We start from the raw sequence: 12,500 nt of genomic DNA, 5'->3' as shown, positions 1-12,500 counted from the left end.
GCACAAAATGCAATGTAAAGAATATGGTTAAAAAGGCTTAACTAGTGGCTCAGGAAACTACAGTTTAACACAGTTACTGAAGTTGAGGGATGAAATACTCATCCAGTCACGGTTGATGGTAATGTTCCTATTTTCTTCAGTGAAACCTGGTTCAACCAAAGATTTTTGACAATATACATCCCCTTACAAATCACCAAATTATTTCCACATCTGAGTCAAATCCCTGTTCTGATTTTAAAAAGTTCTCTCTTTCTCTCTCTGCTTGAATAGAAGCTGTTCCTGTTTATTCTGCATCTGAACTTCGTTCATTTCTGTCACAACCTTCAGAAAACTCTCCAATTGTAAATATTAAAATCTGTTTGGAATAATGAGAACTACACCTATGCAACTGTCCCTTGCCAGAGTGTCAAAGGAGCAGTGCAGGTAATTAAACCTAAAATGTGACAAGATACCTGCATGATATATCACCTACAAATAGTGAAATGAGAACACAGAGGTGCCTTTGGATTCAGCAGTGGCTTTAATTTTGTTTCCATCTGATTCCTCCTCTTATACTGCATCCTTGACAAAGTCACGTTTTGCTTCTCTGAACTTTGCTGGTGAAGGGAGGTAACATCATTTCACTTTCAACTCCCTGAATGTAGGACATCACATATGGAGCTGAACCAAAGATGGCAAGTGTATTTGCATTTACTTCAGCGTCAGGCAGCTTTTGAAAATTATGAGAAAATAGAGGTGTGTAAGTGTCTGGGGGGAAATATTCCATCTGGGGGGACTAGCACCAGACTTGCCACTTAGTCTTCAGTGCAGCGGAGGAAATTCCTGAATGTGGGGATTGCTCAGGGCACCTGCAACAGACCTCTTACTCTGGGCAACCTACTTTTTCTGCAAGTTTCTAGTTAGTCTGGTTCCTTATGTATAGACTCTGGCCTCACTTTCTTTAGAGTGCCTGTCAGATGAAAGTATGGGGAGAGATGAGATTGGTGAGCTGTACAGTTAGGGGTGATTAGCTCAATAGGAAGTCAATTTTCAGGTGACTTTTGGAAGAAGGGAATGTTAGTGAGACAGATCATGCACATCAGTGTTGAATAAAAATTTATTACCTTCTCCCCATAGATATTCCCTAGAAGTATTTATCAGAAAACAATTGTTAGTGCTTTCCCTTCTCATTTGAATTTCAAGCCAGTGAAGATGAACACACTAAAGTGAACATGATCCCAGAACAAGGTCTTGTACAGATTAGAAGGTTAAGATACTGCTCTAAATTTAGAATACAGTCATTTGGATGAGATATGATGGCAAATTCCTTTTATTTTTTTTTTAAAGAAAAAAAAATCCTAGTCCTCAACTTCTGTTGAAAAGCTGCTCTGACCAAAGCTGATTGAGATCCAGAGCTCTGAGGGAACAAATTATGGCTGAGGAAAATATCTCTTTTGGTTCATATCTACATAATGCTGGCTTACTCCCTGCTTTATAGTGCATTTTAAAATCTACAATATGAACAACTCTCTAGAAATGAAATTTCACCATTTATAGTGCTGTAAAGGTGTTTTTGTTACTGATGAGCTTAAAATGAAGTTACAAATACACTGTTACTTTGGTTAATGGTATATTTTGGCATTATAAAATAACTCATAAGGTAGAACAAATAGTTTCTCTCAAGTTTCAGTTGCTCTTTGTTTTTCTGCTGCTGCTTCTGGAAAAGCTCCTGAAACATTTTATTGATGAGGTAATGCACTCTCATCTGCATGTAGTACTTCTGTAACTCCAGCAAAGGTTTCTGGTGACATGCTAGACCATGAGAACAAAGCTCAAATTTATCGTGTTCCCCCAGATGGAATTACAGTCTTCATCAGTTAATGCAGCATTTCTCAACTTTGGAAAGCTGAATCCTGGCTTGTCAAGAAAATGAAGCTTACAGTATTACTGCTACCAGCAATGTTGTTTTAAAAGCCTACCCAAAATGAGCAGTCACTCAAATAGGCTGTGTAGGTATTCATCCTCATCTCTTGTACGCTTTGATTAGCAGTGCATTGTCAACAGTGTTGAAGTAATGTCATTGGCATTTGGATCATGACCCTTTTATAACCAAATTACTGCATCGGTTTCTCTGCAAATTCAGGCAAGCGTTGCTGCATTATGGATGGGCTGTGGTTTCAGTATTGCTCTTTGCAACCAGATGCTTTAAAAACAAAAGCAATCAGAACAACAAAATAGGTCGAGGTTCTGGAGGACCTGTGAGAATCTGAGTTAATATTCATTGCATGATGGATTGTGTGATTTTTATTATTGTACAAAATTTACTCTTACTTTTTCTTAGATCTTTACTAAGTGGGAAGTTTGTATTTGATTTACATACCAGTGTAAACTGAGTGGCTTCAGAGCACCTACAACTTCTTCTGTATGCACTCCCTTAGCATTTTTTTTTTTGGGTTACCTTAAGTCCAAGGGGTACAGATTTGACCTCAATCACAGTAAGGTGTTATTAAGAGGAAGTAATTTCCACATTCTGATTTGCACCAGTAAGACTAAAGTAGTTTAAAAATTCATTTAAGTTGAAGCAATGCAATCTTCTCAGGTAAACAAAAGGTTTGTGTTCTGTGCTTTTTTTGGTGTGGGTTAAAATGTTTTATTAGCTCCCACAGTACATAGAAGTTACCTGTTTCTGTACTTCACAACAGTAATGGGAATTGGAGAATTTTTTTTTCTTAATTTTCCCTGCTTAAATTTGTTTTTTACTCAGTCCTTGCTTGGTATTAATGTTAAATAATTGATGTAGTATGTTACTGTTAGTCAGTTAAGAACAACTCATTTGTGGATAATGCCTCAAGTGATACAAAGTGGTATTGCCTCACTGAAGTTTAGAGTTACACCCAGTTGAGGATCTGGTCTCTTGCTCCTAGCAAGGCTGCCGGTGGTTTCCATGTGTTAGGGAGGAGTGGGTATCCTGATTAATTTTAGGGAATAGAGATGGTACTGAAGATGATCTGGGGTGAAATGATGGCAAGAATATTTCACTTTATTTGTTATTTCTGTCTGTTTTGTTTTTCCACATAAGGGATTTTTTTTTTTTTCTTCTTCTGGTGCTTAGCTTTAGAGTGTTACTACCTTTTCAGAAGTTACTTGCCTGTAATTACGAGGACCCTACTGGGTAGTTGCAATTGTCTCCCTGGTGGATTTTTCTCTGTAGGAACTTTTCTTAAGCTTTTACTATCACTTCATGGCTGGAAAGCCCGAACGTGGCTGTTGGGAAGCAGCATTGCCTGCAGAGTTGTCATGACAACCTGCTGTGAAGGCAGCCCACATGGATGGGTCTTGTGGTCCTATTAACTTTGCCGATTAGGTACTTTCTGCAAAATTTGGAAGTAGTGGATTACCCCTCTCTTCCCTGTTGCTGATGTAGATGTGTTGTTATGTGAACTCCTTGCCAGCTACACGCACAGCACTGTGCTTCTGCTGGTAACGGTTCCGGTCTGCAGTTCTCCAGTCCATACTGGCACTCCAGTTCCTCTGTGGGTACCTCCCCTGTCACCAGCAGTGACTGATTATGTTCACCTTAAGGGCAGCAAAAATCAATACTAAAAATACATTTTAATCCTAGCTAGAGCAGAAATTGAGCATGCTCCCCTTAAAATTTCATAATTTATCTATCTTTTGCTATGTGGTATTTGTTCATCTCATCATCTTCACTGTGTTCGCTCTGTCCTTCTGTTCTGGTAAAGGCTGCTAGGAGAACAAAACTGGGACAGCCTGATGCAGTAGCATGCTAGGGGTGTGTGTGTATAGTCTTGTTGACATTCCGCCCCTCGGTGACTTACATGATGTGGGTCAGGTCCCCAGGCACACAGGTTGGTTTGGTCTAGCTGTGGTGTTACCTCTGCTGAGAAATATCACTAGAAGGAGGGCAATGATACTACTTCAGTAGCACCCTGTTCAAAATATTTATTCTCCCACCTCATTTCACTGTCCGTTAGTATTTTGTGAAGGCTTTATTTAATCAAAGGATGTACAGGATGGAGTTTGGGGGGAGAATTTCCTTCTCTCTTTTAAAGTAGATATAATACCAAAATCAACATAACACCTAGTGATTCAGTGCATTTTTGAGTGCTGGGAAGGTGACATAAGAAGTAACCATAAGCAACCTCATCTTCCTGCACTTGGATGTTTTTCACATACATACTGTGATCTCACTGGATCAGATGTTCTAAAGCAGTTTGGATTTCCATGCTAAGGAAAGGTCAGGTTTTATCTCTCAAGCTATACACGTGCCATGAGCTCACAGAGGGTAGCCTGGCCTGGCACCTTCTGTATCTGTCAGCAGCAAAAAGCACTCGGGATATTTTTCCTCCTGTTCCTTATAGCAATGGTCATTTTGTTGTGAAGGTGTGATTTCATCCATTAGGTGGTTACTATCTAAAGAAATGGTTTCTCTCAGTGTGTGCCTTTTTGAATAGGTGATGAAACATTAAAATGAGTGGAGATAAAAATACAGTAAGTTTCTTTCTGTACTTTATTGTGCTTCTTGGGTGGCTGATGTAATAAAACAAGTTTTCAAGAAAAGTGCTACTTAATTTTAATTCAGAAGAGCTGGATTTTTTTCTTTACATAACACTGGATCTGGAGACAGTGACAGTTCAAGGTGTGATGAGCAGTCTGCTTTCTCTCATTGGTTTTTAATCCAACAAGACTTAGTTCTAGCTGAAAACACCACGATTTAATGACTATTTAGTTGTGTGTTACTGTAAAATGAGGCAGCATTTCCACACAGGTCAAATCTTAGGGGACATATATTTTTATTGTGTTCAGGAGAAAAAAGATATGTGGCTCTCTTGTTGGAAGCTCTAAGAAAAGATGAAGTCAAAGTAGGATTGAATTTGGTGATTGACCTACTTTCTCACTGCTAGAAGTGTTACTTTTGGGCAGAGGGTGAGATGCTCCAGGGTAAAAGTGGGCAGGATGTTTGTACAGTTGATACCTTTTGCTCTGGTAATTTTGTGGTAAAGGCTTTTAATCTCACATGCTGTCAGTTATCTTCTCATCTTAATGCTCACTGATAGAAAGAAGCCTCAGAAGCTGGTCTTACTCTTTCTTAATAAAAACAGTACATAAACAGATAATATTTTCCTTCGATCCCATAGTGGTCTTGTTCAGTGACTTCATTTCAATTTAGTATTTCTCTCCAAATTACTCCAGCAAAGAAATAAACCAACACAAGAGCTAAGATCATGGCATTACAAGTCCCTTTTGTACTCTCAAAATCTCTTTTGGATTAAAATACCATCCAAGTAGTGTGACATGTCCATGTCAGTGTGACACGTTCAGATCTCTTCCAGCTCTAGGTAGGCTGAAGTGGGAAGGATGCTGTCAGGTCATGGTGTCTGAGGATTTATCTGATCCTGAAGGAGCACCAGCAACTTAACCATGTATTTTCCTGAAGCTGTATAGGCACTACAGAAGCTGCTCCCAGTATTACTGTAGCCAAAAAGAGATTAGAGAAAAAATAAATCTTCCTCCCTGCTGTTTGCTTGTTATGTGCATTTGACAGTGCTTTGTATTATGTTTTTTTTTTTAGCCTGCTTGTATACAACTGGTGAGTCAACAGAGAGGAGGAAAAACCCCATATGTATATTTTACACAATTTAGATGGAAAAGAAAAGAAACTGTTTAAAGGGCAGATCATGACAAAAATGAGCATTTTTGAAATTAGTTCCAAAAGAAAAAAAAAGACTCCAGTAACACATCTCTTTAATTAGATCCAGCAGAGCTGCTAATGAGTGCTGAAGATCTCCACTTTCTTCTCAGCCACAAAAATCACTGCTCTAGCTGATGTACTGCCTGCACTTTCCTGCCTTGGCATCCCCCTGAAAGCTTTCCTATTCCAAGACCCAGACCTAGGCGTGACCCTGTGATAGCTGTCCCCTGGGGTCGGGAGGGAGTGCAATAATCTCCATCCTGACTGTGAGTGCCTTGGACCCACCCTGCAGCATCATTTTAGTGGCTGCTGCGTGCTGAAGGCAGCAGGCCCTCAGCATGATTCCAGTGAGATTTGTAACGTTGCATGACACAAGCAGTGTTGTCGTCTTAATCTGATGTGAAAGACTCCTTCAGGCAGAAATGTTAAGGTTCAGGACAGAGACTGATTTTTTTTGAATGGTTACGCGTAACTCCGAAGTTGATTATCAAGAATAAGCTTTGAACATAAGTATTTTTGGTAGACAACTCATGTTTTATTCAGGGCTAAATGAGTATGAATTCATGTTTTATAAACACACTGGGTATTCTGAGGTTAATGCCTCTGACTCAAGCCCTGCTCTGTTCCTCCTCCAGTTCTGGAAGTTTATTTGAAGCTGTTTCTTAAGTTATCTGCTTGGTGTGCGTTGAAGGAAGGGGGAATATTGTCATGTCAGATGTACTTTTTTTCCCTGATTTTGAATTGCCAGACAGTTGTTGGTTATGGGGAGAGGGGAAGGTGGTGACTTATTATGATTTATATTTTCTACCTAGATTCCTCATTCCTTCTTTAGTTTTTTGGCTTGTGTAAAGATCTGAAAATTTATCCCTAAGCCTCCCGTCTTTGGTCCTAAAACTTGTTAAAAGTAATCAAAGCCTTTTGATTGAATTTGAGCTTTGGATGGGGTCCTGAAGGAACAGGTTGCTACACAGACTTGCTGGGGAATTGTCACTTGCTTTCTATTTTCTTCATCTGCAATACATCCTCTTGCAACCTGCAATACATTCTTTTTCTCTACCCTCTTCTCAACTCTTTCAGTTTGTTTCAAATAGGGATTGGAGATGGTGGACACGTGCTTGCTCTCTTGGGACTTAGTCTGGTACATACAAACCATGCCATAGGAAATGGAAGTCAGCCAGCAGTGGTATGGAGGGGACAAAGGTGCAGGTGGTTGGAGCATGGTAGTGCTTGTCCAGCCTAGCAGCCATCAGCCCTGTGAGGAGTTAGGGGCCTGTTGTCCCGGGTGCTCAAAACAAGATTTTCTAAGCACAGCAGTATATACCATCAAACTGTATAATCTCTGTGGTGAGGAATAAGAAGGTGACATTTCTTGAATTTTTTGTATCTGTTTTTTTTGTATCTCATACAGTCCTGGGGAGGGAAGGTGAGGGACAAAAAGCTCTGTCCTCTCAGCTGCTGGCTTCCTTAGAGAGAAAATAGAATTTATTTAGTTAGTGAATGGTAGTTTAAATTTTTATCTACCTTTCTCAAGTGTCACTCTAATGAAAAGTAAATGTAGGCTTTTTTTTTTTCAGCCCAAGAATTATGCAGGCAAAGCCTGAACTCTCTTCCCTGCTATCTAGACTCTCTTCTTTCTGTAAAAATCGTGTTTGGAATTCAAAAGTCTAACTTGCTCTTCAGAAGAGAGTGTGGTTTTGTGTCCTGTGTGCTTTTGAAATCTTTTGTTAGAAAAAAATGTTATTTTGGATTGTTTTAAAGCTTGCTTTAGTTCTGGGTTATTCCTTGAGTTCTAGGTATTTGTGCATCTGGGAGAAAAAGAATTTGATTCTTGTACCAATACTTGGTAAAAAAATTATTCTGATATCCAATATGATGTTCCTTTCTTTTCTTTAATCCACAGTAAAAAAGTTTAAGTATTTTTCACTTGACTAGTGTGTATGGATCTTTATTACCTTTTCAATTTTTGTTTGCACACTAGAAATGGAAGACTTCTATTTTTAATCCCTGTGAGACCCTTGTTTGCTAAATGGAAACTTATAATTGGGAAAAAAGTGAGAATTTATGATTTTTTCCATTTTCAAGGAAGACTACACAAACAAAGAAAAGGACACTTAATGATTCAGGGGCATGGAAATAGGTTCAGAAAAAATCCACATTTGAAACAGCTCTCTGCAAAAATTCAAGGCAGACATTTGATTTGCAGAAAATAAGAAAGTTAGAATATTTAAATTTATAGTTTGTGTGATGCCATATAGTTCTTGAGTCATAATGACATTTAAGCTTATGCCAGTGGAGGATCCTGGTCTGATAGAGAAATTACCTTAAATTAGGTTATTTTTGAAAACAACATGCTAGCATCTGAGAGGCAAGAAAACATTTCCAAGACTAATGTTAAAAAATAAAAATAACTCTTTTCTTTGCGGTTTTGAACTGCTGAGGATTTAATCCTCTATCCTTGTCTTGTCTTGTTTTGTTTTCCATTTCTTTATCTTCCAGATCAAATGAAAAATATTTGATGCCTCCAAAAAGTACCCTGAAAAAAGACCTTCATCTTTTTATTTCCCTTGGGTTGACAGAGTGATAACAGAGAATATCTGCACCCCTTTTGAAAATCAGTATATATTACTTTAGTATATCATAAAACAAAAAGCATGATCATACCATAGTCATGACCATCCAATTTGCTGTCATCATTTTTTGTCTACACTTGAACTACAGAACATGGGTTCTGCATATCCTATGATTTTGTCTGGATCAAATGTATTGTAATGAAAATATTTCCCATTCAGACTTCCTTTGGTTTCTGAAATAGTAGAAACATACCAATCTTCTGTAATGCTGATGTCCAGACTGTGATGCAGCTGGAAATTATTTATGCTCAGAGTTCCCTAGAGCATTTCTCACTCTTTACTTGGAAAGACAGTGTTTAAATTTTATCATCCCAGTTACTCGATTGATTCCATAATCTTTGAAATGTGAGTTTCTAACTCCCTATGCACATCTCTGTCCTACATAACCTCACTCAAAGGGTTTTGACCCAAGGGTTTAAAGATTTCTAGATTAAGGCTTTCAGGTGCCTTCTATTCTGTAGAAGAATCCTATAAAAATCATTGGGTTTTGGTTCAACTTTAACTCTTTGGATGAAATATCAAAATTCTAATAATAGGAATTTAAGGAAGATTGTGCAGGGAGATCCATATTGGATCGAAATTACAAAAAAGGATTTTAATCATGAGAAGAGTGGAAATCTGGCATAGCTTCTCAGTAGGAATAAGAGAAAGGCAACAGCTCAGCTATATTTGAGATGGGTCTTTAACTTTATGAATTCAAACATACAATGTTTGCCTAAAACAAAGATGACTAGATTTCATGACATAGAAGGTCTTTTCCAGACCTGGCATTCATAGCTTCTGAAGCTAAAGGCTAAAAAAAGTAAAAACCTTATCCTAGAAGAAATTGGTTTTGACTGCAGCAAAAATAAAGCAAAATAATTCAGTTCCAGAAAGCATTTGTATTTTTTCCCTGCTTTCCTAGGGTCCTTTGTTAGTCTCTTTCTTGGTGAACTACAGGGATAAAGGATACTCTTCATCTTTATTTCATCACCGACTGTATCACTTTTTTCCTTTCCTCCTCACGCAAATTAATGCTGACATTTCTGTTACTGCAAAGAGTTCTCCAAGGTCTGTCCATTTTTGTGGTAAGAGTAATTGCCACATTTGTACATATCTTTTCAGAAATAGGATATTTAAACAAAAGATTGGGAGGGACCCTGTTGGTCCTAAAATTTAATTACCTTCTACTATAAATAACCTTGATGTTTTATTCTGTTTGGAAAGAAATCTAAAGAATAAATTAAGAGTAAAAGCAAAAAACCCTTAAGTGAGCAGAAGGAAGACCAAGGTATGGATGATACCCGGTGACAGGTATAAAACTGAGCTCTGATAGGAGCTCAGAGAACTCCACTTGACTTTTGACTGATTCATTATCCAACTCTTGGATCTAAGGCATTTTCAGTTTCCACGTTGCAGCTGAGGATTGTTATGGAGTTTCCAGGGGGATTTGCTGGACCCAGGGCCTGGCCAATGAAGGCATGCAGGAACAAAGTCACACTGATTTTCATGCAATATAGACTCCAAAGTGATTTACAGATCTAGGGCAGATATTGGTCCCCTTGGTAGGAATTGACACAAGTGTATGATTTCTCTGACTTCTGAGAAGATAAAATCTTGATGTAAGGTAAGATTTAAGGGATTGAGTAATTTTGCACAGCTCTGGACCTAATTGAATCTATCATTTACTTCCTAGAAGGTGAAACCTGGTGTTTAATATATGCCTACTGGTGAAGCTAAGCAGAGAATAGAAAAATTAATATACTAGAGAGCTTTGACTGGCCTTTGGACTACTCCGACATGGGCTGTTTTTGACACTAACCCAAGCTCAAGTATAACTGCAGGACAGTGATGATTTGCATGTCTGCATTTAAGAACTGCAAACAGATATTCATAATATAACTTGTGAATGCCTCTCAAGACACAACCTGTTCAATCTGTTTTGTCCTTTTGGCATAGGAGAAGTAATCTCTCACTCTTGTACCTAGAGTTTGAGGGTCAAGAATACCAAAGGACTTCCTTTTAAAGAATTATTCCTTCATGTGCAGAACACAGAAATGGCTATGAACTGCAGCGTTGACTCAGAAAAGACAACATCATGTGGTAGAGGCTCTTCCACTGTTATTCTGACAAAACTTTCTGAAGGTCTTCTGCTCCTTTTCCTTTGCCTGTTATTTCCTTTCATAGGATTGCTGTGTATTACTTGTGTCTACTGGATTTGTTACTTTACTCAAGGAGAGGGTGACAGAGAGGTTAGGTGGATCAGTACAAGCTGAATATGGTATTTGGTGTGATAGGAGCATTTGGATCTCCCAGAACTTAGGGACTTGATGTGCTGTAGTTACCTTGCAGCTCTGGGGTTACTGTTTGAAGTGCTTGATAAGATTGTTAGTGGAAATTTGTTCCATTGTCTTCAGGTTGGTCTCTAGTGAACACCAGCTGCATATTAGGTACAAGAGGGCTGGGCTTGAGGCTGAAGGCAAAGCTGGTCAGAGCTGCGTAGAGCTGCAGCATTTCATGGAGATGTACCAGTTTCCATGCAGCTTTTATCAAATTGGTCTGTGTGGTGAGGGGTTGAAAGAGAGGGAGAAAGGATTTGTTGGGGTCTTGGAGATGTTAATGTTGGGTGGCTGGGAAGCTACCCAAATCTTTGCTTTTCCATGCCCTGGTTCCCTGGGCAGCAGGCAGTGACAGATGCTTAAGCAAGTGTTTCATGATGAGTTTTGAAAGGTCTATTTCTTTTAGTGTTAACTGAATTTCTTGCATCAGCGTTCACTGTGGAGAGTGTCTGAGAGCGTCCTGGTCTGAGCAGCTGTTTGCGTTGATGAACCTGAGGAAAATGTGAAGGTTAATCTAAGAGGCTGAAGACCACACTGACAAAAGAGCCAATAACTAATCACTAGGATTTGATTTTGCTAACCATTCTGATGGAATGAAAGTGAAAAATTACTGTGAGAAGGCTTTATAACAGCTCCCTTAAACCAGCTCCAGTCCTAAAGGAGTGGGGTGGTCACACAGGGTCTCACAGAGTGCTGATGGGGTAACCCAGCAGCAAGTTTTAATCAGAGAAACTGGTAGAGCTGCTGCTAAGATGCAGGATTAGTAAATGCACAGCTGAAAGTGATGTGCTGGAGGAGAGCTGGCACAGCTTTTCCTAAGGAAGCCAGGACTTGTGAATCTCGCAGAAATTGCTGACAGAGGCACAAGGCCCATGAACTAGGGCAGTCTGGCCGAGGGGAGTGCACACAGGCTACCAGAAAGCTTCCCAATGAGGTAGGATAAAAGCTTTTGGTACAGAAACTAGGACTAAAAGGGATGGTGTCCACATGGTTAAACAACAGTTAAAACGTAGCTAGCAATGGGGTGGTTAGCAGTTGGGGGGTGGTTTTCAGAGTTTACCTAGGAGCTTACTGATGGGGACCACTAGGGATCTGTGGTGGGAACAGTGCTGCTCACAGAGAGCAAAGTGTGAGGGGGTAGAGCTTGCTGCTGGTCTGCACAATTAGTCAGGGTGGGCATAGGCTGATTGCAGAAAATTTGCAGAAGGATCTTATTGTGCTGAATGACTCTGCAGCAAATTGCAGTTGAAATGTGAGACGGATGAAGGCAAAATAAAGCACATGGGGAAAAAAAGTTTAAAAGTTTGAACTTTATATTACCATTTAGTAGTCTGAGAAGGGATCTTAGGATAATTACAAGTACTCCTATGAAATGATTAATTCAGTGCTCTCAGTGACAAAAAGGCAAGTAAAGGGCTCAGAATGAGGGAGGGTAAAAGATGCAGAAAACAATGCAGAAAGTATGATGACATGATTGATAAAACATCTGGTGCAGCTGGATCTTGAATATTTGTTCTAGTTCTGGCAATCCTACCTCAAAAAAAAAAGATATAATTAAGCTAGAAAATATTGACAAAGATAGAACAGTTTCAGTATGAGCAAAAGCCTTAAACACTCTAGGGTGCTTCTACTTGGGGGAGTGGGAAGGGTGAATGAAGGGGTATATGAATAGATTCATAAAATCACAGAAGGTGTAGAGAGGCAAGTGATTACTCGCTGTTCCTCACAATATGATACACCAATTGAATTATCTGGCAGAATTTTTAAAACAGACAGAAGGAAGTACTTTACACGGCCCATAATTAAATTGTGGCACTCATTATATAGGCTGCTGTGGAGACCAAGAGTATAAATGGGTTC

The 12,500-nt window shown here is 39.1% G+C and overlaps 1 protein-coding gene across 4 annotated transcripts in view; it reads left to right on the top strand.

Moving 5' to 3' along the window:
- DGKI (diacylglycerol kinase iota) overlaps positions 1–12,500 on the top strand; it is a 221,565-nt gene that overhangs the window by 62,938 nt on the left and 146,127 nt on the right. The window contains exon 1 of one of the 4 annotated variants that reach the window (XM_074871782.1): positions 327–423. The exons of the other annotated variants lie outside the window; for them this stretch is intronic. Coding sequence (XP_074727883.1) covers positions 368–423 — 56 coding nt within the window. The 5' untranslated portion in view covers positions 327–367. Of the gene's footprint in view, positions 1–326; positions 424–12,500 lie in introns of those variants that run through there. 4 annotated transcript variants of the gene reach the window in all.

Source organism: Strix uralensis, chromosome 5 (assembly GCF_047716275.1).
Source record: "Strix uralensis isolate ZFMK-TIS-50842 chromosome 5, bStrUra1, whole genome shotgun sequence".
NCBI classification, from domain to species: Eukaryota; Metazoa; Chordata; class Aves; order Strigiformes; family Strigidae; genus Strix; species Strix uralensis.
The sequence above is the reverse complement of the archived record's forward strand: the minus strand, read 5'-3'. Positions and strand labels throughout refer to the sequence as shown.